The sequence below is a fragment of the Myzus persicae genome, unplaced genomic scaffold (genome assembly GCF_001856785.1).
Source record: "Myzus persicae strain clone G006 unplaced genomic scaffold, MPER_G0061.0, whole genome shotgun sequence".
In the NCBI taxonomy this organism is placed as follows: domain Eukaryota; kingdom Metazoa; phylum Arthropoda; class Insecta; order Hemiptera; family Aphididae; genus Myzus; species Myzus persicae.
The window spans coordinates 76182-103769 of NW_019101908.1; the positions used below are offsets into that span (position 1 = coordinate 76182).

Consider the following 27588-nt stretch of genomic DNA (forward strand, 5'->3'; position numbering starts at 1 on the left):
ATCAATCGTTCTAAATACAGAACACATTTTCCTACATCTAATATAGGTAGTCATTATCGTGGTAAGTACGACTCGGTCGGTATTCGCCGGTATATTATACGAATGTCTAGAGCAGGGGTTTCCAAAGTGTGGTACGTCACAGGCCACATGGCGGTACGGAAAATAAGTCTCACTGTTGTTTATTCGTATGTTTGTGGCGGATCTAATGTTATTTTATATTTTGTGTATACATTTTTATTGTTATGTACTCGTTAATATTAATTTCGTGCCCGAATTGTAATATCGTATATGAGCGCGTCAATAAGTCGCACAACTATCGTCGACACAAGCGCATGCAGATGACTTATTGTTGAAAAAACTTAAATAATTTATGTAAATTTGTATCGTCTGGGCGTATTTTCGACGAAGATTTATCGTCGAACGCCGAACAGTAGTTGTATTTTTAGTCGTGCCTGTAAATAGCAATAAACACGAGACGCAGTGCAAAAGGAGAACAAAGTTTGGAAACCTCTGCATCGGGTCTGAAGAGTCGACGTGGTCGGACTGCAATGCGTTAGCGTGTGTAGGAAAACAAACTGGAAAATAAAATCACTGTGAGCCGTGCCTGCTGACGACATTTGTACATTTCGTTCGGTGGAATGAAATGATACTATTACGGCGAGCACATATCATACGATAAACACTTAATATTCATATTCATATTTGTTTTTTTTTTATCATTTTATGCACACTATTCGCATAGTTTGCCGAAGAGTCGAGCGCATGAAAAACTCGTTTGCGTATTATTTTACCGTCCGACGTGTTCAAGGAAAACGAGTAGAATTCGGTTTGTTGTGTTCCTGGGTATCCGTTTTGTATTTACATCAGAACTATTCACATTTACTGCAGTTAGCTCGTACCTATGTAGTACCGAGAGACGATTTGCACCTGAAACACAATCACTGTGCTTCGATATTATTTCGAGTTTTTATTAAAAAGGTTAGTACACTTATACGTATTATTATTCAGTTGTGTATACACATTTGACTTTAAAATGTAACGCGATAATATATCATTATCATCGAGTCTTATCGTTTTGTTAGTAATATTCTACTGTATTTTTTACTAAAACCTAATTTTAAGTATAGTAATTTAAAAAACCGTTTTCACATACGAAGTAACAAATTCTTTTTGTATTCTTTTTATCAATTATTTCACCAACACTTTTTTTCTTTTCATTAACGCTTGTGTTTTATAATATACTTAATAGTATCATAGATTTTGAGAGTGTTCATAAATTATACATCGAATGATTAAAATATGAAACCAATTTATTTCTTCTAATTTAATTGGCCGATGTAATTTTATTGACACCCATGATAAAAATAATCATCATAATTCGAAGTATTTAAAATATACCTAGACACAATTTGATAATACCATGCAAAATAAAACGTATTTCATTAGACTTACTGTGAACGATTAGACCAAAGAAGTTAATAACATATGTACTTACTCTACCTATTAATTGATATTCATAATTATGGGGCCTGTGTTTAAATTATGTTTATTTTTAATTCTATATAATTTTAATGATTTCGTAATTTTAATTTACCTATTTATAATATTAGTATAGTGATTTGGATAGTTAAATTTATTGACTGCAATTAATAAATTATTTTCATTATCCATCTTTATTGTGTATATAACACAGCTAAAACACAAAGTTAAAAAAATTGCTCAATTTTATTTGATCGATAGTTAAATGGTGTAGTTAAATTCGATGTTTCGGTTATAATTATACTGGAAAATGATCAAACATGTTGTGCAGACATACCTATATGGTATTTTTGATACTTAAATTATTGTTATCCTCGTGTCAGTATGCTCAGGTAGGTAAACTTAAAAAAAAAAACAAGGCACTGAAATGTTTGGAGGGTGCGTTGTTTAAAACTTTAGACTATTGGCTGAACTTTGCCCTTGCCGGTAATTTAATTTACAAAATTATATTTTTAAAAAGTTTAAGTAGTCGAACAATAAGTTAAAGTACTCAAACAGCAATAAAAAAAGCATTACAAACGACCATAATGCGGAAGAAAATAATGTACGACGTGAGCGTTTGTGGAAGGTTGACACAACGATTTAATACATTTAATAGTTACACTGTCTTACAGAGTTAATTGACATTATATAACAAACCAGCTACACTAAACATTTTTTTTTTGTTTTATTTGGTAGACTGCATTCAATTACAAAGGTCATTGGCTCGCGCTAACTTATGATATAAAAAAAATCAAAACAATATAGATTCAAATAAGTCGTGTCCTTGAAAATATAAACAAATATTAGAAAAAACGTATAACTTTTGATTTAGATTTTATCTTTTAAAAATAAGTGCAGATTGTTCCAGTGTTCTCGTCATTGAGAGTCTGATGTAATGAAGGGGGCTCTTTAGGATTTGTCGGACTTCGGCTTATTTCATTAATTTTTGTGTAAGTACTCAATTGATTTAATATTTTTATTTCTCTATAATATAACACACGAAGTTCCAATTCAATTTGACTTATATTTGATAATGTGAGAATTATAATATTTATAAAATTAGTATTTTTGGGGAGCTTATATTGCTTGTGTGATATTTTTATAACTTAGGTTGTTATTTCTTTACATTTTCCGTCAGTCAATAGCTTTTGAGATAGTAAAAAGTCCTGGGACAGAGTGAATTGATATTATTTATTTTATTTTATTTTTCAGAATAACGCCAACCGGCTTTTACAAAATAGTGAAATATAGATAACATAATATGATAATATACAATTTAACTAAGTAACAATATAAGTAAAATAGTAAATGACGAGGTAAATAAACAATACCAATTAAATGACGAAGATGAAACTATACTGGTAGACCTAAGAATTCTGTGCTTGTGGTGGTTGTGGATGATGGAAGTGGAATCAGTAAGAGTATAAAAACTAGTATGATAACGGGCATTGTGAGAGGAAACTTTAAATATAACTTGAGATAAAAGATCAAGTTCATCTATAGTTGGATTGTTGAGAAAAGTGTAGAAGTTAACTGAGAATCTATGTAATTACGGTGTGAAGACAAAGAAGGTATATTTTATTAGATAACTTACCTGTTACACGAATAAATTATTTGTATTTGTATTTGTATTAAATTCGATTTAATATTATGTTTTCTCATATAATCATGTTTTCTCGTGTCACATTATTATCACCTCGACGGACCACGAAATATTCAAAACCCAAATGTTCAATTTCATCAAAACGTGTTACCTTAATTAAACAATGTCAGGCACAAGCTTTATGGAATTAGCGTTGTCGGAGAGCTTATAATATTATATTGGTCATACAATTATTATTAAGTGGTCTTTTATTTTTTAATTTATGTCGACCAACCACTGCCGATGAGGTACCCAGCTAAACAGTTCCGTGGCACTACTTCTAAATTATATAATATTAAATTGAACACTGATTGTTTTCAAGAAGTTTGGTTTTAGAAAAAAATGCAGTGGTTTCCGATACTGAAGTTCGCTTTTCTTCACCCTTTAATCATTTATAATGATAATCTCAAGTCAAGATTTTTGTTTTGTTTTTTTTTTAACGATAATTTACAGCTGAATCTTACGGGGCTTAAAATTAAGAAGCGGTTTTTTCTCATTCTTTTATAGAGCTGACCGTCGACAATATATTTTTTACCAAACATTTTCTCGGGTCTTAAAGAGGTATTTATAGCTCTTGCCGTTTTCAATTTAACTCGATATTCTAAATATCCATTAATTACAACGTGGAAGTACTTGGCATAATGTATTGTAAATATTTATAATATAGGTACATGTTATATCATACAGTTGAAAAACATAAAAAAAAAATGATTAACAACTTATTTTATTCTTTTACGATACGGTTGTATACTATGCTACACTACATTGCGGAAGTCTATGGTCGATACGAATCGAAATATTGTTTTATTAAATCCTGTTTTTCTACGTCCTCACATGCTCGGATTTATTAGATTATTTATGCGAAGAAACAAAAAGGACTGTACAGCTATGTTACCCAACCGGTTATTAAACTGTAGTTTCGTTGATCCAGCCTTGGACGGAAATTCACGGGCGACGTTTAAAAGGAAGTTCAAAATTCAATGTCATAAAAACGTAAATATCAATACATTTACCGACGAGTATGATAATAATATTATGTCATAGACGAGTGATCATAATTTTTTTTGGCAGTAAATAGACGTTAAGTTTTTCTTCTGATTAGGTTTCCTTATAGCTTTGTCGTGGTTTTTATTTTCGACCATCTATTACATAACTATGAAGTCGATCTTTCCTAACACACATAGTAGGTAGATTTACAATCGGAATTTATCTTTAAAATATCGGAAAAAAAAATCTTACGATACTGTTTATTGTTAACCATTATTGATTGGATATTTGGATTCTTCGCCGATCTAGTTACTAAATACTGTATTTTATAAGACGAATAGATTTTTTATACTATTTCCATAAACATTACGTTTTAGTATGTGTTCGTATACTTACAGTTTTCCACAGAGGAAATAATTTCACTAGAATGCCAATTAGAATTGTATTTTGTAAATTAATTTATATTAACTCTACAGTTCTAGATATTTTACAATAAGTATTTAATTACGAAATATATTGACATATTCCAACGACTTCAATCTCCCTAGTTGGAATTTCATTGATATGACGTGATAATAATAATATAATGGATTTATTATTGCTTTATAGTTTATATTATAATAATAATTGAACACCGGCTGTCTGTAGTATATTTTATCCTGCCTGTACTTATTTTACTCACACGTGTTTAATTATTTATTTGTACGTTAAATATTTATTGATTCAAACAGTTTTAAGCAATGCCAAATGATCTTGCATAATACTTGTTTTTGTGCTATATTTTAAAATTTAACAACTGTTCATAATTATTTCAAATTGCCTAATTAAATGCTTTAGAGAATAGAGATACCGTTTCATAAAATTGCCGGCTAAATTGCGGTACAAATTATCATAGTTTCATCTAAAAACTAGAACATATATATATTAGAATATTTAATGCCATGCAATTATCTTAATTACTAGGGCTAGGATTTTTATGCAATTGCAAACATTAAAGTATGCAAAATTATGCAAAAATCAATAAATATTTTAAATCCTATCAACGATTAAATCGTTTTCTTACAAAAAAAAAAAATAAAACCTAGTAAATACAACACAAAGGTATTTTAACATTAGTTTTGCAAACTTTATTAGATAATATTTATCAACAAATTATCACAATTGAGCACCTTCATTTTGAACCATGGGAATTATTGGAAATCGATAGTTGAATGTAAATATTAAACTTAAAATGCAATAATTTAAAATTGCATCTAAACGACAAACACGGGGATTACTGATTATCAAATTAACTAATGAGCAATCACATAGCTATACAAGTCTGTATTAAGATAAAATCGTATTATCTACTCGATATAACCGACTATATTATGTCAGTTATAAATACAATTTTATTTACGACACGTCGTAAAAACGAACTCGACTCATAAAACAATTACAGATCTTCATTGAATTAACTTGGTTTTTTGTAAATAAATTTTTAAAAACGTGTAAATATTTGGATGAAAACAATTGTTTTATTCGATTCATTATGAACAAAATCGAGAACACAATACTGACAACCAATGTATTTATTTCTAGTTAAACGAAAAAAATATGTAAACGCATAGAAATCCTAGCCGTAGTAATTACTATTAATTTGTTAGACCTGATTTTCGAATAATTTGCCACTTGAAATATGTACATAATATCTTGTTTAAATCCAATTTTGACTCTTGAACATTGTAGAAAAAAATCACACTCACAAATTAATGAATTAAAACACATTTTTTAAAAACATTTTGAATCGTACAATTTTCAAATTTTGTACAAAATATGTTCCGCTAATAGTATTATATAATAAATACATTATATTCTAATGCCGTATTAGTATTATAGTTGTCGCTTTGTTTGCACACTTAAGGATATATCGTCAGGTCTTGAGCTCGTGCAGGCTGTCGATTTCGCCTGCAGACCATATCAATATTAGTTTGTCGGCCGTTGGTGTGCGTGAAACCGTATGTGAATCTCGACACCGCATAATACTATAATATAGTTGGAAGTTTTCAAACATGATTATATTGTAAGTTATGTGATTTACAAAACACGATTTTCTCATGCGTGCATTTCGCGGCACGCACGTGTGTAATACGCACACAATAGTTTTCAATAAAAAAAAAGTTACGTTTTATCATTGACACCAGTGGTATCACGCCGCGTCGAATACATTTGCAACATTTGTGAAAAAGTCGTATTAGGCTTAATGGTTACGTCAGTATTTGGCATGGTTATAATTATTGTCTGAGGTACATAATATTATATACACGGGCTGTCGGTTACGAGTGAAGGATGTGAAAAGATTATTTTGACATTTTCCGCCGACGTAAACGCGCAATAGTGTTGCAGCGATTCGGGCAATTGTCACACGATCCCACCGATATTCCTACGTCGTATCATTATAATATAAGGTGACAGTCCAGCGCAGTTATTCTATTGTTCGACTCACTGTCGTATGGCAAGTAGGCATAGGCACTTACTCTACACTGGCAAACATTAACACAAGACACGTCAAAAACGTCAACTCGTAATATTTATCGATTTGTAAGTGCGCACGGTCTTCATCACTGCAGTCGTCGACTTCGCCAGTAGTCAAGATGTAGGCAGTACGAAAGTAAAACTAAACGGAAATACATTCATATGCAACAGGTATATAGTAGTTTTTCGCAATCGTTTCCATTGGTCGTCCGCCGACCGACGAACGATGGCATTTAAATGTTTCAAGAACACATATTTGGGCGTCAGAGTGTTCATCTGCAGAGTTATCAATAATTGTAGAAATCAGTCGACAACGGTTTGTCGTAATTTATTCGAATTTGCTAACAATAGCCGTATGTGCTATGACGAATACAGCTAATATTAGGACTGTAAGATGTTTGAAGAAAAAAACTAGTTTATATAAATAACCGTGCTGAGATGTTTAAATGACGAAACATCGATTTGTTCTATGAACGAGGCGGTTGTGACTATAATTTTGTTGTTCGTTTTTCACTATAATCCAATGTCCGTTTTACGATATATTACCATAAGATATTCATAATATTATACAACCTAACCTTTCCGATGACGTTTGAGAGGATGTCATCGCAATATTTGCTGTCGCTCTTAGATCTACGCGCAAAAACGTTTTTTATTTTATATTATTTACTTTTTATTTCATAATATTAAAATAATAAAAATAATAATGTAAGCATGCATATGGTAGTTACAGGGCTTGAAGCTCGTCGGGGGCCCAAAACACATTCATATGTGAAGTCGTTTTTATACATTTTGAGTAATCTTAGAATAAAACCACTCTTTAGAAACATTTTTGAGGGTTTCTTTATAATTTATTACAAATTAAGTTTGAATACGACTTTCAAAAAAAAAAAATTTTAAATTATTTCGAGAAAATATATTTCAGACAAATTGATATGTCACAACCTCAAAAATATTGTACACTGTGTTATATGCAATGGATGATTTCAATCTAATGTTCCCTAAAAACATTAAAAAAAAAATGATTTTTCGCGAATGCGTGTTTTGTCTATATGGACACGTATTTGCCAGATAGAGAAAATAAACAGTACTCTGACATCGTCTTAAAATTACATGGTTGTTTTAGTTTTTAAGTCATAGCATTCAAACACTTTTATTTAAGTGCCAGTTTATTAAATACGATTTTCGTTTTTTTTTTCAGTCGTGTACAAACTTTGAATAAAAATGCCGGAATACCACGTTATACCGAACGAAGAAGAAGTGAAAAGATTAAAGAAAGAGTATGGCTTGACAAAAGATCAAATCACTAAAGACGTAGCCACGGTCAGGAGTTGGATGCTAACACAACCTCATTTACCGAAGCTTCCAGAATCAAAAAATGGTAACAATCGTTTTGTATATTATAACGGCTATTAATTAGACGATTTTTTTTTCACATTTTTAAAAAATAATTTAAATAAAAAAAATATTTATTCGACGATTCAGATGAAATAGATTTTTGGATCGAAGGATTTTTACGACTGACGAAAAATAATCTGGAAAAAACAAAACTAGGGGTGGAGAGTCATTTTCGCCTGAAAACGTTGTTTCCACAGGTCTACGATGTGTGCGATTTACCGAATTATGTGGAAAGTGATTTGTTTGAATATTTGTAAGTAAGCCTTGTGAACCACACAGTATTAGTTTTTAGAGTAGCCAGGGCAAACAAATGTTGCCGCTCTACCATCCTCAAGTTTTATATATGATTAACCTAAAATGTAGGCTAAAGTATAATAACCACGGCAGATTCACCCCCTAAATAAGGCCTTGAGAGCAGCACAATATTATTAGTTTGTCGAATTGTGTAAAGTGAGTTTCAAACGATTTCTATTTAAAAAGTTGGGCATATGTAAGTTGTTATTGTGACTAGGTTCACCCATTTCGGTCGGCATTACAAGTTCAATTTTCCGACACAACACAAATAATCGTTCCACACACGAAGTAATCTTTATGGAAATAATTGAAAATCTTCTGTATTATTTTAGTTGTATTATTGTCATCAATAAATTGCAAAGCATAATGTATTATTATTTAATGTACCTACATATTATTTAAATTTGGGTGAAAATAAATCAAAAATATAATTATTATGCTAATAGACATTTTTCCACTAAATTGTGTTAAGAGCTCAATAAATTAACAATATTACATTTTTAGAATACTAAAAACAATTCAAAAACCTGTATAACTATTATTTAAATTCTTCTTTATTGCGATATATTTTTAACTATGTACAGCGAAAAATCAAACGGTTTTGCTAAAAAAAAAAATAGCTTTAAAAAAATATGTTTGAAAATAAAGTTGTATCCAACCCGAAAAACATCTACGTCAAAAAATAATTTAGCATATCGGTTATGAGATAATATTATAGAATATATTTACATTTTACAGAACATATTATTATTGCCCACATTAAAACCAGTCGTCGTGAATATGATTATTTCCTTACCTACTGCTCACTTATTTCCACAGGACCATGGTCATGTTTCCCAAACACACGCCCGACGGGCTTAAAATAATGTATTACAATTTCAACGATAGCAATTCACATTTGTTCCGGCCGATCGAGATATACAAGAGAATGCGTTTGATGTTGGATATCTATCAGAAGAAAGGCATCGATTTTACTGGCATACACGTTTTGATCGACACGAGGCACATTACGTTGTCACACATAAGTCAGTTTGACTTGTTTCAGCTGAAGAATCTCATTAAACACGCACAGGTCAGTAAGCTCCACTTTAATAATATTGTGTCATTTTGTGCCGCCGTCCTCCAACCGGGCATGGCAGAAACCTATATACCTTCTATTGGGTGCCCAATAGAAATTCTGCCAAAACAAAAACACACACGTGTCCCCCCCCCTACGGTCCCAAAACCCTACAGTACCACACAATCTACAGCTAATGGCCTCAGTTGCCGAAGCTTAAATCAAAAAAAAAAAAAAATGTGTGGGGGGTATATAACCACAATTATATCTGCAAAATCAGAGTTAACACACTTAATGCACGAACAACTGTTTTTGACTAAATCACAAAAAGGGAGAATAAGCTACGACAAAAATAAATATTTTTGATTTATATAGATTTATTAATATAGTATAATCTATGAGTACACGACGATGTAAATATTATTATTTTTAGTCACTTATTTTTAAATTTTTTTAGGTGTTAACGTTAAGTAATATACATGATGATCGATATATTTTTAATTTGGTAAAAAGTCTCTGGTAGATTATTATGACTATTAAGAGCCAACCACCACACGGTGTCTCCTGGGTAACGCTAATAAATAGACTTTAATTTTAAGGTAAATAGTAAAATTAGATAAATGTTTAAAAACTTTTACCAACAACTGGTTTTTTAACATAAATATGTTTTTGGGCTGGATACACGAAACAACGTTTCCTACCAATTTTGAGTAAGGTTTTCGTTGACATGGCTACTTATTACCAAAATCATATTTATGATTAATAGATTTTCCTTGCAAAGGAAAAATATTAGGTAGAATGCTGAGCTCTTTTTTTTTTAAAAACATCATTATACCCGATAAAATTTGTATTTAATTTTGGCACCTGACAAAAAAGGCATACCCAAAGTCTAAACGTGTGTGAGTACCCTGCAATCATCAGATAAAAAAATCGTTATGTCCCGAAACGTGTCACGGTCAAATTGGTAGACGAGGAAAATTAATGCTTATTAGTTATTACAGTTTATACCCAATGTGTCATTTAATTTTCATAAACTGAGATGGAAATAAAAAAATATTATTAAGTAAATAAAATGAAATTTCCTACCTAAAACTGTATATTTGATCATGAAAATTATTGTAATCTTACAGAAAGCATATCCATTGCGTCTGAAGCACACTCATATTTTGTTCCCGCCAAGTTTTATTGACGTAGCCAAAAATATTTTAAAACCGTTTGTGTCGAAAAAAATGTTTGCCAGAGTAAGTGCTATGCTAATTTTGCACTTAAAATGAACGTAACGTGTGTACTCTAGTACCTACCATAGTACTGAGTACACATTACGTAATCAAAAACGTAATATTATTTTCATATTATTATAAAATGTTTTAGTTATCTTTCCACAAGAACCTCGATACTCTCTGGGAACACATACCAAGAGATGTACTTCCCGTCGAATACGGAGGATATTGTGGCAATTTGGACGTGATCAGAGGTAAAAATCACTATTTAATGAACTCACCAATAATCATTTCATACTCTTTATAATGTAACGACTATATTTTCTAATGGTATAAAAATAATGCAATGTATTGGATTCTAAATGTTATAGCTATACGAAGTGTGACAAAACTATATGACAAATGAAACAACTTATTTTCTAATAAACAATATTTTATTTCACCTGTGGTCGGTACTGGGAGTCCTTCTTTTCTCTTTTATTTTAATGTCATTAATTTATTTTATTTACCGTCATTAAATAAGTTTACTGTTCAGACTTTTAACAGGTAGCCTAGTAAAAAATGTCTAGAAAAAAATCAATATTTAAAAATTTTTTTTTTAAAATGTTGCAGCATTTTTTACTAACAAATTTAAAATAGCCAATTGATGAATTGATAAAAGTTTATTTAAGCCAAGCAGTTTATTTTTTTACAGTATTTTTAAATATCAATATTTTTATGGAGTTTTTAAGTTCATTCGACACGTTGTAACTTTTGTCGAAAAATTCTACGTTAAGTTGAAATTTTGTAACAAAAAAATCTTAAATTATTTATTATCCATATAGTTTTCCTAATTAGTTTCATACCTTTATCTAGTACACATTTTTCATTCATCATTTATCAGGTTCTATCAGGTATTTTACATCTTGTATATTTTTATAAGATATACGAATTGTTTGTAAACTGTAAACGTTTGCCATCGAGAGTTCCGGAACTCTGACATTATTTAACTTTGCCTAGTGTAACACAACAGAGTTCAAACATATTAATGAAATATTATGTTACAGAGGAATGGAAAACGCTGATATTGAAGAACAACGATTGGTTTTTGTCCAACGTAAGTTATAAATCAGACGAGTCGAAAAGGCTGAAAAAGAAAAAATCATTTTCATACGAAAAATTGTCTTTTAAGACTTTGATTTTGGACTAAAAATTTGTGATGGTAAATTATTATTTCAAAATTATGTTAATATAAGATAAATATTTTTAAGTTATACATTTTATCTCAACTTTTTTTACACTCAGGTACATAAAATGTGTATTTCTATAATATGTCTTAGACTTAAATTATGATAAGTATAAATTAAGTGTAGTGAGTATTTTATATTATTAATCAATTATTGTTATGTAATTTAAAAAATAAATAACCAAAAAGAGGATTTTTACATCATTCGTTTATTTTCAAGAAACCAAATGACATGAGTTGTAATGACAAAGCATTTATCTGAATAACTTAGTGAAATTCAACGTGGTAGTTGAATGTTTAAACAAATGCGGGTCATATTATACTTAGTCTCGGTATTAAACGAAATATCAAATAATAACAATATAAGTTATACAATATTTAAATATTAATATGATAACTGATGGCACCACGGTCAATGGCTGTATTGATTAATACATCTAATGATAATCAATAATAATATTTTATAACAAATAAAATATGAACTGTAAAACGATAATAATTATTGATAATATTATAATATTGTTTTATCGGCAACAACGGTTCGCGCCATTCATGAAAAATCAATTATAAAAAAAAACAAAAAGATAATATATAATAAAAACTTGATGATTAGTAAAACGAAGTATACTTTATACATTATTATAGGATTGTTATCGATTAACTGTTTGTATTCACTAAGTTATTTACTAAAAAACGTCATTGAGCTTTGTATTGTTGTGGTGTCTCATAAAATGGCTTGCAGTTTCTTTTTCGCGATTTTCGAGTAAACAACGTCGATGGGCTTTGTCTTGTCGTAGAGGGCCGGTGCTTGGAAAATGATCAGGGCCGTGCCGATGAGACAGGCGCACGTGAATATCCACAGGAACAGCCTGTCCAAGACCATGGCCACGTATTGCCAGTCTTCGATGATCTGCGGAAAACATAACGATAAGACACACTGGCAAATACCACCGCTGCACCGCAGGACGGGTTATAGAGGGAGCAAAATAACTATTTCCCACACAGAAATTATTGTACTATAATATATTGTCTATATATGGTCTTGGAAAAATCTGAATAGACGTGAAAGTAATTTTCCCAGTCACACCGCGCGGGTGCTTGGATTCGGACAAGAATCAGTTGAAAACCTATCGAACAAAAAAAAAGAAAAGAAAACCGTCCTTTTAAGACTTATTTGACTTTTACTGCGGATAACACGGAGGACGCGTCTGCACAGCATCACATCCTGCAGCCAAGTCACCCTCCCCTCCACCTCCGGGTTACACAACCACGTCGAACCGGGGTTTTCCGACCTTGGTCATCGATATTTTTGTTGAATTGCAGGTTTGCCGCGGACGCTGCCGCCCATGCACTCGGTGTAAAAAATTAAAGACTCCCGCCATCTCGCTGGGCCCCTGTGACCCGCAAGGGACCTGCGACACCCGCACCGACACTCACCTCGTCGAACTTGTCTTGGTTCTTGACGTGTTGAGCAATGAACTTTGCGTCCTGGATAGTCTGCATGGCCGGGTCGTGCCTGGGCTGCTGGTCCACCGGACACCCGTGCTGGTGCTGGTGATGGTGGTGATGGCTCTCGAACGTCGGGCTGGCCAGACCGTCGTCCGTCGTGGTCGTCGGGCTGAACATGTCGTCGTACTCGTCCTCGGCGTCGAGCTCGATCGCGTCCTCGTCCTCGTCCGACGCCATGTTCACCACCGTGTCGTTGGACCCGGTCACGGCGCCCGCACCGGCGCTCACACCCGCCCCGCCGTTCACGCCGCCCGCGCACACGGCCCTGGCGCCGCAGTACCTGGACGACGGGAGAGGAGGTGGCACGTCGTAATCGAAACTGTAACCGCGGTTGTAGCCCAAGTACTTGTCGATCTCGGACGGCACGTCGAACACGCCCGACAGGATTTCACCGTGCTTTTCGTCGTCGTCGTCGTCGTCCTCGTCGATCGAGTCTCCCTTCTTGGGCCGCTCGATGAACAGCACCTTGGGCAGGATCTGGATGAACAGCTTCACCACCCACGGTCTCATCTTGTGCGTTACCGGTGACCTGTGAAATCGAAACAGACCGTCAGTCGTATATTATGCCGGTACGCAATATTATAATACCGCCACATTTGTTCTTCTGACTTGATTCAAAGTCAACACAGAGAGGGCAATCAGCTCGATGATATAACAACTCAAAGTGTCCAAATAATATTTTTAAATTTAGGACACCTGCAAAGATGCAGTTGAATAATTTCAGACATTTTTTTCAGATTTTAAACCAGTTTTAAATACGTGTATCGATCACTCAAAATTAATTTTATAATATTTCTTTATAGTAATTCATAATTAGAGTTATATGATGTTGTCACAACAGTTGATATAATAATAATATTTAGAGATTAAAATCGAGTCAAAATATAAAAAACATAATGTCGTTTTAAAATTGTATACGATTAAATAATAAAATAGTCCTTGCTTCATTTAATGTTTATAAAAGAGTCAAAATTTGTTCATATTTATTATTTACTGTTGGTTAACCTTTAGTGAGGTGCCGAACAATATGGCTGAGCTCACCAAGGTAATTTTTTCTGTTCAACTGATAATAATATTTTTATTCCAATTGCATTAATCATCATACCAGTATTAATTCAATTGTTAAAGTATTACAATTATTTTTTTCTCTATATTTAAGTGTATTAATTGTCACTTACAAATTAATTAATTTCCAATTTGTATGTGTTACAACAACTTATATTTCGATATTTTAGTAATAGTTAGATAATTCTTAAAATAAACATTACTCGATCGAGAATGGAAAATGTATAGCATAATATTAAAAATAGACTAGAAATTGTCCCACGTATGTCACCAAAACTTACCAGAAAGTTGCAATTTTAAATTCTAGCCCTTTAAATCACTTTTAGTTTTCGATTAATGGTCAATATAAAACGTCTTTTATAGCCGATTTAAAAACATTCTTTTGACTAGACGATTTATCGTTGTGTATTATACAATTATAATATCAGAAATAATAATGTATAGCGTACTATAAACAACGTTGTGCGTCGTGGGGAGCCAAGACTGTCCAACCATAACAGTGTCTCAATCGTTTTACGTCTCGGCACGTAGAACGGAGTAACGTATAGGCAATTCAGGTGTATCAGACGCTCGAAACGACTTGCGCACGAGAGGTTTATTTTACTGCGTCTGAGCAGGTACAGAGCACCACTGTGCACAATAACGATATATTACGATCGAAGTGCGGGCGGCGCTTACCTGAAGTTGACGTTGAGTACGGCCACGGTGACGAACACGGACAACGTGACCAGGACCATGGTAAACAGTAGGTATTTGCCCAGCAACGGCACGGTGAGAGACGTGGGCGGTATGATCTCGACCAGCAGCAGGAAGAACACGGTGAGCGAGAGCAGTATCGATATGCACAGCGACACCTTCTCGCCGGACTCGGATGGCAGGTAGAACACCAGCACGGACAGGAACGATATACCCACGCACGGTATGATCAGGTTCACCGTGTAGAAAAGCGTCTTCCTCCGGAGAGTGATGTTGAAGAATATGTCCAGGTACGGTTCCTCGCAGCAGACGTAAAACTTTTCGTGCCTCACGGCCGGCACGCCCATGATGTCCCACTCCACCGACAGGTAGTAGTCCTGCAGGTCGATGCCCACTTCGATCACGTCCGAGTCGGGCGCCTGTGAAATGTGTCGCAAGTCCATCTGAGCGTTGGACGAAGACGAGACGGGACGGAGAGACGAAGAGAGAAAAAAAAATGAAAAAAAAAAAAAAAATTAAAAAAAAAGAAAAAAAAAAAAAAAAATTTAAAATAAAAAAAAAAAAAAAATTAAAAAAAAAAACCAAAAAATTAAGGAAAAATAAAAAAAAAAAATGTACGCGATAATTTTATATTATCTCAACAAATCCAGGGGATGAGAATAGAAATGTTCAGTGTTTATTTTTTTTCAAAATTGGTTGACTGCGTACATTCGTTTAATTTTCAATTGTGCTTTTTTTGATCTAGAAACGTTTTTCTACGTGCATTAATTATCGGTAAGATATCCAGAATGAAAAGGTTCTACGTCATGGATCATAGTTTTAGTTCGATTGAACATTTTTATTCTAATAAGTTCCTATGTAGATCATAATAATATAATACGTCATACATCTAGTAAGATCAGATGGTTTGAAGGATAAAAAGGTTCTGTATAAAGAACTTTTTTCATCTTATGCACATTTTTTTTTCTTTTTTATTAAGTTTGTGGATACCTAATACTTAATACTCACCAATTATGAGTAATGTCATAATGTAACTGACTATAATTGTATTTATAACTGCAATACGGATCAATATGTTAGGTAGTAATAATTATATTATATTTTATATTATTATATTCATAACACATGAAAAAAAGTTATTTACTATGAAACCTTAGAATTGGTCTCTGAGCAGTGTGGATATTGTGACAAAGAACCTTTTCATTCTCAGTCATCGGATTTGTAGAATACTCATTGTTACAATTATAATAACAACAACAATATATCATCAACTGCGTGGTGCCGCCGACGGATCACGTCCAATATCAATACAACAACGACAACCGTGGTGTTCAAATCAATCAACTCGAACTGTGTACATGGTGTGACTATTTTCCCGGTGACCGTCTCCCTCCCGGAAAATTACCTTTTCACCGCGACCGACAAAGAAAACATATTTCGGAGACGCACATCACGCCAACCGGCCGCGAGTGCGGTTTCTCACCATGTATCCGTCGTACGTCCACGATCCAAACTTCATGGAACAAGTCTGCTCGTCGAACGGAAAGTACTCGACGTTTATTTCACAAAAGGACTTGTAAATGGCTGGCGGTTTCCACACGACTTTTCCGGTATAGTGCAGTATTGCTTTCGTCATAATCGTCACCTCGTAATTGCCGTCGGCGCTGTAAATAATAATTGCATCGATGTAGTAACACGTTTTCGTCCATTGCACACAACATAGACGTGCCTGACGGTCATATAAATATACATGTTATGATCGACTATAACCGATTTTCGTTTAAATCGAAATGCATAGTGATTGCAGGTGATCAAACTAAAGTTTTAATTCGATCACAATAGTACCTCATATTAGGAGGCCTAAGTAATGTAATATATTTTGTTATCCAATATCAATTAACAATCAAACAAATTTCAGAAGTATACCTAATACAAATTATGTTTGTTTTCAAAATCGCCATATGTTATTAAACACGCTTAATAACTCTAATAAATATTTAATAACGTAATAGAACTATAACAATATTAAACTACGTATTTTTAAGGGAGTGTAACGAGACGAATATTGTGACAATTAATAAATAATCCTATAATACACTTATTAGTTATTACTCATTATCCACTTGTCCATCTGTACCTACTCTAATTTAGAATGTGCTTTATAATTATATACTCTAATTATTACAGTAATAAGTGATCAAAATTGTGTTTAAATATATTTAATAAATATTTTATGCATTACGAATAACATTGTCGACGTGTAGATACTCCAATCCTATGCGTATATTATAGTGACGAATAAATACGGTAACGGGTTGACAGTGAATAAGATATTTTCGAAAAATTAAAATCATTAATATATTATAATATACGAGCTATATGAATATTAATCACTTACCAGATACCACACCCTGTTTAATTAACAATATAAGGGTGGTATTTCACCGTGTATACCGTATGTCCTACGCTGCCCGTGTTTGATCTGACATTCTGATTTTACTGATAACTAGATTAGATACGATATAAAAATTGAATTAATGTACAGTTTTTGTTTTCATAAAAATATTATAATTTGTATGTTTTAATATTATTTCTGTAAACGTTGATCATGTAAACGAGAAAAAAATCACGGACACGGGAAACACGGTACACGGTATATTACTGGATAATAGAAGACTACCGCTTGTGGTACGATTAGCTATCAAAGTATCGGTGACCTATACCATAGTATAACATTCGGTTTAAGTTCTCTCAATGTGCAATCCTAACACATAACCCCCCTGAGTTCAGTTTGCGAGTCAGCTCTGATCCTTGCAATATCTTGATAATCAATAGCAGGACACAATATTAGTCGTACAGTTCTCTTACATATTTAAATTAGTTATTGCCCATTTCTTGGTTTTTATGATCATGTGGGAAAGTATATATATTTAGAGTAAGAACATTTTAAATGACCATAGTTTTCACTTTTTCGAAAATGTTCCTTTATACTTAAAACTTAAAAGTATAAAATTGTATAAATTTAATACCTATCGAATAATTAGAGTTTATTTTAAACATCTATAGTCATATAAGTTTTCATGTTATAAACATTTACACTTTATATTCATTAAATAAAGTAAAACATTTGTTTTAAAGATTGAGACGAATTTAAAGGGTAATTTAAATATTTTGCTATCACAGTATGTACTTAACCTGACCTGTCACATGGTTTACAAAATCAGGAAAAAAATTATTGTTTCACATCTTTTTTTCCATATTATTATGTTTGTCATAGTGTCATATTATGAGATGTATTTCGCGTGTTACTGTTAAAAATAATCAAGTTCAAATAAAATGAAATTGGTGTACATAGTAATATATTATATTAATTATGGTATTTTTTAATTTGCATGTCAAACCTACTTGTTGTACAAAACTATGTCCGGCAACCAAATGTGCTCGGATGGTACGTGTAGAGTATCTACCCCTCCGTAATCTTCGGGATTCCATTTTAGTTTGTAGTCATTCCATTCCTAAAAATACACAATAAAATGTTAACATAAAACATATTTTAATTCGATTTTTGTAGATTTCTCTTACTTGTTCGACCCATACGTTTGTCGTCATAATTTGATTTCTTAAATTCTAGAAAAGATAAAATTTATATTCGTTTATTTCAGAAAAAATATTGTAAAGTATTAATATTAATATTAATGTTGGAGTAGAGATAGAAGCTTGATAAATGTTTTGGTTAAAATTAAATTTAAGTGCATTTTAAGTTTTTTATCTTAGTTAAAATATGATTTTACAAGCGTCATAATTATAGATTAGGTGCCAACTAAATACTTATGAAATATTATGTTAGTCTTTACTCTTTAAGTCTAAAAGTTTAAGACTATAATTCAAACATTTTATCTTACAGACATGCTGCATTAATTACAATTGTCCATAAGAACAATAATGTGGTTACTTATTTACACTCTTTGAATTCCAGAATATATTTAATACTTATATTATATTGTATTTTATTAATCAAACATTTACACTAAATACCTAATACATATTTAATTATTATGTTATATTGTTATCACAAATGATGTAAACTATGAATTATAATCATCAATCAATTTCGGAGTGAACAATTTAAAGAACATAAAATGGTACACACAGGAAATAATGATTTAAAAAATTTACAAGTTTATTAAATTTAAGTGAGTAAATTTTAGAAGAAAATTTACCTTCTCTATTTTTCAGGTGTAATAGGTGTGGTTTGAATCTTAATAAATATACCCACTAAATTTTTATTTCAAATAACAATTTATATCAAAATACACACAACTTGTCACACGTTATATTATTTCGTACGTAGGGAAGCGAGAAATTGAAAGTCCACAATGATTAATTATTTAGTTCTTTGGGAAACAGACATCGTTATTAATTCCAGCTGTCTACCGAAATGCACATCAGTATAGGTCGCAAACGTCAAACCACATTCCCGAAATGATTAAACGCTGTCGTTGGGAAATATTGACAAGAGAAGGATAAAAGACATCGAATTCGTTGTGAACATTAGTAATATTGTTGTAAAAACGCCCAAATGACAATGTAAACCATAACATAATATTTTCTTTGAAATTATAATAATGGGTTTACGGCGTCATAAAATATAGAAATAAATAGATGGGTACCATAACAGTAATTATTATAATGGTACTTTTGTATCAGTCATTTATGCACACACACATGGTATTATGATAATCAACAATTATCAGGAAAATTACAAAATAATGTAGAACACAATATTTTTATTTTAAAAACATGAAATGGTATTATAAAATGTGTATATTTATAAATTATTGCTACAATATACCAAGGCGCCATAGTATCTTACAAATTAATGTAATTATCGAATTTCTGCACATTATACAGGTCCAGTGTGCGTACTATATAATATTATAGTTGTGGACGGTTTAACCTGTGCCAATATTATTTTATTTTCAAAATTCCTCTTCCTCCATTCCCGCCGAGCATAAGTTGCAATACTCCCACTTACGACTTACAAGGGGTGAGGGGGGGGACTATGCTATATTTGTGGCGATTTACCAAGAAAAATGACAGTCTTACTTTGTAATGTATTATTGCGAAAATATTACTTTATACTGTACTAGATACAAGCCGGATTACTTGAATGTAACATACACGTTTAAATACTTAAAAAGAAATTTATCGCTGACTGTAATATTATCCGATGTACTGAGCAAAAGAGCCTCAAATTAAATTGCGACATATTCGTTTGGAAAAACAATGTGAACAACATTGTGGACTGTGCCAAGAAAACTACGTTGTTTTCATCGGGACAGTGAAATATTCAAAAAACAGCCAAACATTGTTGTTCTCGTTTACCCTCAAAGCACACCTGTCCTTACAACTCATTATTACCTTCCTGAGCCAGTACATCAAAGTTTATTTTAATTTTTTCAACCAAAAAATATGTTAGTTACTTAAATTAATGTTATCCATTCGCAGCTAAAAGAATTTGGCAATCAGAAAGTAATAGAAATAAAGTGGGTGGTCACCACCTATTATTATACAAATTAGGTAAATAACAAACGTACGGCACCTCTTCTTAGTGGCACAGCACATGCATAGAATTATGTACAATACATGATTATTCAAAATTAATCATTCGATGCTTTGTGGCTGGTCGCCCGTTCTTAGGCATATGACCTACTTCTGTTGGGGATTTGAAGTTAAAGATACTGTGTATAGTACTGTATACGTACCACCATTATATCAACCATAATAATATATAGAGGAGCTAAAAATGTATAGTGGACTCAATTATTACAAGTTACAGAGGATAATATGCGTGGAATGATTTTGAGTTCGGACTAGATAGACATATTTAACATACATTAAATATAGGTACCTAAAGCGTAAATATCATTATTTGACTTGACACGTCATAGTATATCACTCTAAACCTAAAAACTAAAAATATGAAAGAATTTGATATCGAATGAATCGTTACGAATGCCAGTACTATTTAAGTTTTTGTAATATTTTTATGGAATTTTAGGTAAGAATGCGCCCTGAAAATCCACCGGAGACTGACACTTACTACTTCGATGATTTGCGACAGTTTCAGACCCATTTTGACCGTCAACCGGTCAGAGTTGTTGCCGACGGGTCTGATGAGTCTGTTGTAGTTGCTCAGCAGATCGTCGTAAAGCCGTTTGGCGTCGGCACTCCCGTACACGGACGCGTACGGCATAGCCAACTGCCCGACAATGACCGAGGCGAATATCGCGCAAATGATTTTCATGGCTGGAATAAAAACATTATCGAAGTTGAAATTCACGACTATTATTAAATTATTAATCATTATTATTATTATTATTATTGTTATTATTATTATTATTAGTATCATCATTAATATGTACGATTATGAGCACGGGATAAGATACCTATATTATATCTTATTCCATGATTATGGAAATCGTTTTGAGATACCTACGCTACCGACATCGATTATTGGTATCGAAACATGCATTTTAAATGTGTGAATACCTATTGAATTTTGCACGGTAGAGTTATGGCACGTCTTATTAGCACAACAATTGTTTGAAAACGCAACAATGCATCCAATACCCAGGATTCAATACCCAATTCAGGTATTTAAATTATGTGCAATTTCATGAATTTTTATAAAATATTTTATATGTTATTAACGCGATTATTGACTTTCACGCAACGGAGATTCGATTTATTCGGTTGCGCCACACGACAATGATCGTTGACACGAGATTTGTGGCCGGACATGGTCAGAATTTAATGTTGTTATTACGAAGAGGTACCGAACATATAAGATAGGTGATGGACGTAGAAATCATAAATTTATAATATCTGCCTTTTGAATGTATTAGTAAAAAAAGCACGCAATGCCGGGGTTGAGACTTATAATAAATAGCACACAGGTGTGTCAACCAAAATATGATAAATGGTCGAAACACGAGAATTGATGTGATCATATTTCATTTTCAGCGGTGAGCGTAGGCGTACATTTTGTGTTTTGGAAATAATCCATGTATGCATTGTGAAATATAGAAAGTATAATGTAGCTGTGTTAGTATATATTTTGGGATTATTTGTGTATGGTTATTAAAATAAAATAATATGTAATATTATTTGTAATAAAATGGTGTTTGCAAACATATTGATCGTGTATTACCTATTTTAATGTGTTTTGTAACATACAAATACTATTGTTACCCATTTGTGAGTCATATAAAAAAATGATTAACCAAACATGCGAATCATAATTTTTGACTTTGAAAACGAATTTATTCAAATTATGATTTTTGGAATTTTTATATTACACAAACAAAGATAATTTTTGACAACAAAATCGTGTATTTTTGTAATACTTATGAGTGTAGTACCTAATGTGGCGACAGAAAGTGTTTTTCAAACTAGAACTCCTTTCATTTACTGTAAATTATTCAGTGGATAATATTTTTGAAAACATTGTTTTTACCTAATTCGAAATTTGAACGAATATTTTTTCAGTTAATAAATTGTTTGTACTAAGGATTTATAGTAATTAAAAATGGTTTGAAAAAAATATAAATTATAAGAAATAGCGATTCTAGTTTTAAAAATAATAACTCGACAACTAAAATTCGTACTAATTTTGATTCTGATAAGTCAACATTATTTTTTCCAAAACTATTTTTAAAACTATTCATTTGAAATACAGAAGCTTATATCTTCATAGAACACTCCTTAGGTCAGCGTCTCAAACTGTATGTACCTATACCGAAGGGGTTCCACAAATTATTATCATTTATTTTTGTTAAGTTAGGTTATTTGTATTACGGGGTCCACAATCATTTTTACTTTATTCTAAGGAGTCCGTCGAAGGAAAAATGTTTGGAAAACGCTGCCTTAGAAAGTATAAAAATCTCTAGAATTTGAAAATATAAACATGAAGTATACTTAATAATTCCACAAATCAGATTTTGAATAATAAAATAGCATTATTGAAGATAAAAATGGGACGAGCGTGCTTGAAGATCACCCTGCCCTGTATATAATATTATGCTCATTATGGCTGCTATTTTTTTTGGATGATAGTGTACTACAGGCTCATGCCTTGGTGCAGTGTCAAATACATTATTTTGTTGATTTAAAGCCAGTTGCCTTGTATGTACTCGGTGTCAGGCTCTCAATAAAACTAAAATATATCCTAACCGAATAGTATCGATACTATTAGGACCGATTCGACCTCGACATGTCTAAAAGCCTTAAGAACAAAATAGATAAATTATTAATTTTTGAACACCAAATCATTGTTTTATCATAATTTAAAAAATTATATTTCAACTAAATATCTATGTAAGTATTGGTTTCCATTTATATAGTTTTTCTATTGTATAATTGTTTACTTTCTAATCCCATTCATCATTCAAAGAAATATGTATTTATATTTATAAAAATATTTTGTTTGATTATTTTACAATTTTGTATACAATAATTTGGATAAAGGTATAGTAGGTACACTGAACAAATATTTTAATTTTAAAATGCATAAAGTAAAGTAAAAGTAAGTCATCTGAGTGCGTTTTGTTTAATTTATTTCACCAAAGTTCAAGGCCAAATATGAGTAAAAAATAATTATAAATTAGTTAAATTTGGTAAGGATAAAAAAATAATAATTACTAAGGCTAATAAAAACTAAGCTATCTTAACAAAAACTTACACCCAATCTTGAAAAGACCCAATAAAGATTCATTAGTTTTTTTAAACATTTTTTAAATATCTTATCTAATTGTTCAACATGTATAACTATGAAGTAGTGACCAAAACGTTTTTTAAAATATAATTTATGTGAGTATAATAATTGTTATGGTAGGTTGTATTTGCGAACTATGTGTCACACATTGTTGTTTGCTGAAATAAAAATACGTTTAAAAGAATTTATGTACCTATTATGCATTTTCTTACTTATAATATACACCTATTCTAGTAATTTATTTGTTATTGTTTTTTATTTGTTTATTTGTTTATTGTTCTGTTAAGTATGTAAAGAATTTGTTTTTTGTTTAAATGTATGTTCTAAAAACTGTATGCGTACCATTTAACATATCAATTCAACACTAGAAATACTAATTTCTCTGATGTAAGTACCTATTTATTAAAGATAAAAGCACTAAATTATATTGAGAAGAACGTTGGTGACATTGTGTCTGAGTACCTACTCAACCAGTATCCGGGAGTTTGCTTGTATAACTACCAAGTAATTGACCCACCATAACATATTAATTATAGATACAAATTAAATCATGCGTTTATTTGTTCGTATATAGCTATGATGTTGATTAGAAAAACAAAATATAATCAATTACCTACTTGAATACTCTATAGTATCTATAGGTAGTATGATAATAGTGGTCAATTGTTGAACGCTGTTTAATAGGGTTAAAAAAATTGTGTTTCATCGATAATACATTATAAATACCGCGAGAAATTTGACTCTAATTAGCAGATTGGTCTTGATCACGGACTACGATATTAAGCGATTGTACACACAACGGGCTCGGAGTTCAATGGCATTATAATATTATTACCGCCGTCGACATGATCGTATGGGCACAAGAAATGCCCAATTATATAATGGAACCCGAAGAGAACGGTCGACACTGAATGGTCGTCGAAACGTGTTGGCGCGCCATTAATAAACAAACTATAATAATATTCTATAACGATGGACGCGGAGCCATAGCGTTAGGACGTTATAAAAATATACCGGTATACACATTATATGTGTATATACAATACGTCTGGATCACTTCGGCTTTCGTACTGTTTTTAATACCTACTCGAAAACTGCACCGTCGCAGCCTAGTGCGAAGGGAAGCCCCGTTTCAAAGGGTTGCACGCGTATCATAATGCACACACCATAATTATAGAGGTAGGTGTATTATATTGTATCGCGATAGTATAGTAACGCTCGAATGGAAACCTCGCGAGTGCCGAGTGCGATGTTTGTGTATATTATGTATGTAGTAGTGATAATAATAATACATGTTAAAAATACGAGAGAGAGAGAGAGAGAGAGAGAGAGTGTGACACAGAGATAGAGAGAAAAAAAAGAAAACAACTCCATATCATAATCGGCGCGCACACACTTCTGCACCCCTTCCGGTGCAGGCGGAAGTACAGAGCGGAAACCCGGGTGTGGCGGTCGGGGTAGTCGGTATAGGGGTTGATGGGACGCAGGCGGCGGTGGTGGTACGTCAAGAGGCAAATGGTCCATTGCACGGGGAGGAGAGAGACGCGGAACGCGTATTATATCGATCGACCTTGTTTTCAACGGCTTAACCGTTCGCGCTGCACGCGCGGCGTTCGGTTTCGGTTTCTGTTCTTCTTTTTGCGGGCGAGAAAAACCCGCCGGTACTCCCGAAAAAGACGATCGTCCGTCGCGACCGACGAACGACGAAATATCGTCGACTGGGAACGATTTTTTTTAGAAACGTGTTTTAGTCATTGCAGTTGTCTTACTTTTTTTCTCGAGACGGCAATTGGACCGGAAACCCGCGGCGTCTCTGCAGCCGTCGTCCTCCTCGTCCCGGACGCGATCTCGAAGCGCCTACGACAACGACGACAACCGCACACAAACCGTGCACATCGGCCCGTGAATCATGTTGCGTGTGTCACCGTTACGATATCCGTGTTCGGCTCGTACCCAGGGCGTCTGGGCACGAGTTGGCTGTTGGCGCGTGTGTGTTCGGGGCGTGAGTGTTGCACTGATCTCGGCTGGAGTAGAGCAGCAGTCCGTACGCGATTCATCTGGTGCCGGCGGCGGCGCGATCGGGGTGCGGGCGGGGTCGAACGTCCACGAACGGGACCGAAGCGCGGCGGCGGCGGCGTAAGTCGATAAAAACAGTGTACGCGAACGCCTTTGGCGCCGGGATTTCGTCCGTTAATGACCCATCGTATTGCGTAGAAACGGCGGCTCTGATAACGGAAACATCGAAACGATCGGATCGAATAATTTTATAATAGATAATATACCTGACCCGTATTATAATTGTATACGAAGCGAATCGCGTGTCGATGCAAATAATTACGAAATCCGAAACAATACTATGTCCCGAGGAAACGACCGGAAAACTAATTACGGGCCTTTTTCCCAAACGCGTATCTATTATCAATAATATTTTACGGTATTTTTTTCGAATTCAATAGTTTTTTTAATAATTTTTTTTTTTTTTTTGTGAAATCCGTGGAGGGACTTGCGAGTGACATCATACTGATATTGCTCGCTAAAATTCACCCTCAGATTTAAGAAAATCCTTTTTTTTTGTATGCCATTGAACTTGAAACTGCAGTTAAATTCTGATAAACTGTACCAAGTTGTGCTTTGAACGTTTTGCAACAATATACTCGCCGTTCTTTGGATGGCAATACGGTTTTTGACAGGGAGGTAAAAAAATTTATATCCTGTACTTTACTCTTCGACTATTTAAATAATACATACAGATTAGTAAATTGAAATTATATAAGTAATAATCATACTCACTTTTTGTATTTTGATGATATTCATGAAGGACTTTTTCTGAACAAATATTTCGTATTGTACGAAGTATCGACTGCAGAAGAGCCGTGTAATTGTCTTAAAATTTACTAATATTAACATGACGATAATAATTATAATAATAATAATCAAATATTGGTTTCTTTCGAAATTTGTACAGTTCTTACAATTAATTATTATAAGCACCTAGTATAGATCTTCGGAAATTTGACATTCCTTTGCTATTCATTTTTAATACATAATCTATTAATATATTTTAAGTATTAAGCGTCGTTTTTTGTTTTGTTATTTGAAGAGTTAATAATTCTTCTGAGCTCTCCTTATCTACAATACAGAATTGGCTGTAATATATCTTTAGAATCTAGAAAATGTAATAACATAAATAATTTAGATATTTTGTATGTATATTATTATCTACCCTTCAAATCAGTTTACTTATTTGAAATTGTATTGCTTTCTTGTTCTTCAAGTTAATGTTATTTATGTTATTTTTAATTTTACTTGAGTTTCATACCATATTTCTTGCTATTATATACTTGAGAATTGCAGGCATAAAGCATATTATTATAATAGTAATGTATTTTTATAGCATATAAAACAATTAATATTCTTAATTTAATTATCATTCCTATTTATATTTTTACTGTATCATATTATTTAATTATTTAATTTTTTTTTTTGTATAATATTATTTTGTTTGCAGATACAAATAAATTAACGGAGAGTATGATTTTGTATTTGGTTTCCTGCTAATATAATACTATAATCTGACAAAATTGTACTATTATTCATCATTAATGATTTTGTTGTAGTGTAATAAGTAACATGGAGTGTAACCCGTATAATGAATAATGATTACTAAACATATTTTTTCAACAA

At 32.5% G+C, this 27588-nt stretch overlaps 2 protein-coding genes across 6 annotated transcripts in view; one reads left to right on the forward strand and one right to left on the reverse strand.

The window, feature by feature from the left end:
* Positions 1 to 21301, forward strand: part of LOC111030740 (alpha-tocopherol transfer protein-like) — a 25918-nt gene extending 4617 nt beyond the window's left edge. For 2 of the 5 annotated variants that reach the window (XM_022310407.1, XM_022310406.1), the window contains exons 2-7: positions 7866 to 8045; positions 8150 to 8315; positions 9176 to 9428; positions 10544 to 10654; positions 10785 to 10887; positions 11680 to 11838. In XM_022310407.1, the coding sequence (XP_022166099.1) occupies positions 7889 to 8045; positions 8150 to 8315; positions 9176 to 9428; positions 10544 to 10654; positions 10785 to 10887; positions 11680 to 11822 (933 nt within the window). In that variant the 5' untranslated portion in view covers positions 7866 to 7888 and the 3' untranslated portion in view covers positions 11823 to 11838. Of the gene's footprint in view, positions 1 to 762; positions 979 to 7865; positions 8046 to 8149; positions 8316 to 9175; positions 9429 to 10543; positions 10655 to 10784; positions 10888 to 11679; positions 11839 to 19032; positions 19069 to 21189 lie in introns of those variants that run through there. The other 3 variants (XM_022310404.1, XM_022310405.1, XM_022310403.1) reach the window with 3 other exon arrangements.
* On the reverse strand, positions 12050 to 26321 carry LOC111030739 (acetylcholine receptor subunit alpha-like 1). Its single transcript, XM_022310402.1, has 8 exons — positions 25674 to 26321; positions 21232 to 21437; positions 18711 to 18755; positions 18534 to 18643; positions 16612 to 16792; positions 15111 to 15571; positions 13296 to 13896; positions 12050 to 12768 (listed from the first exon to the last, which is right to left on the reverse strand). The coding sequence occupies exons 2-8, from the start codon at positions 21433 to 21435 to the stop codon at positions 12583 to 12585; spliced, it is 1788 nt and encodes a 595-aa protein (XP_022166094.1). The 5' UTR covers positions 21436 to 21437; positions 25674 to 26321; the 3' UTR covers positions 12050 to 12582.
* Positions 26322 to 27588: the final 1267 nt, after the last annotated feature.

Bases quoted from the DNA above. Each gene is read 5' to 3' on its own strand.
- LOC111030739 (XM_022310402.1), bottom strand. From the start codon at position 21,435: ATGAAAATCATTTGCGCGATATTCGCCTCGGTCATTGTCGGGCAGTTG. The intron at 18,756-21,231 runs GTAAGTGTCAGT...TATCTTTTCTAG, and splicing joins TGTCGCAAATCATCGAAGTA to AATTTAAGAAATCAAATTAT. The intron at 18,644-18,710 runs GTAAGAGAAATC...GTGTATTTTTAG, and splicing joins CAAACGTATGGGTCGAACAA to GAATGGAATGACTACAAACT.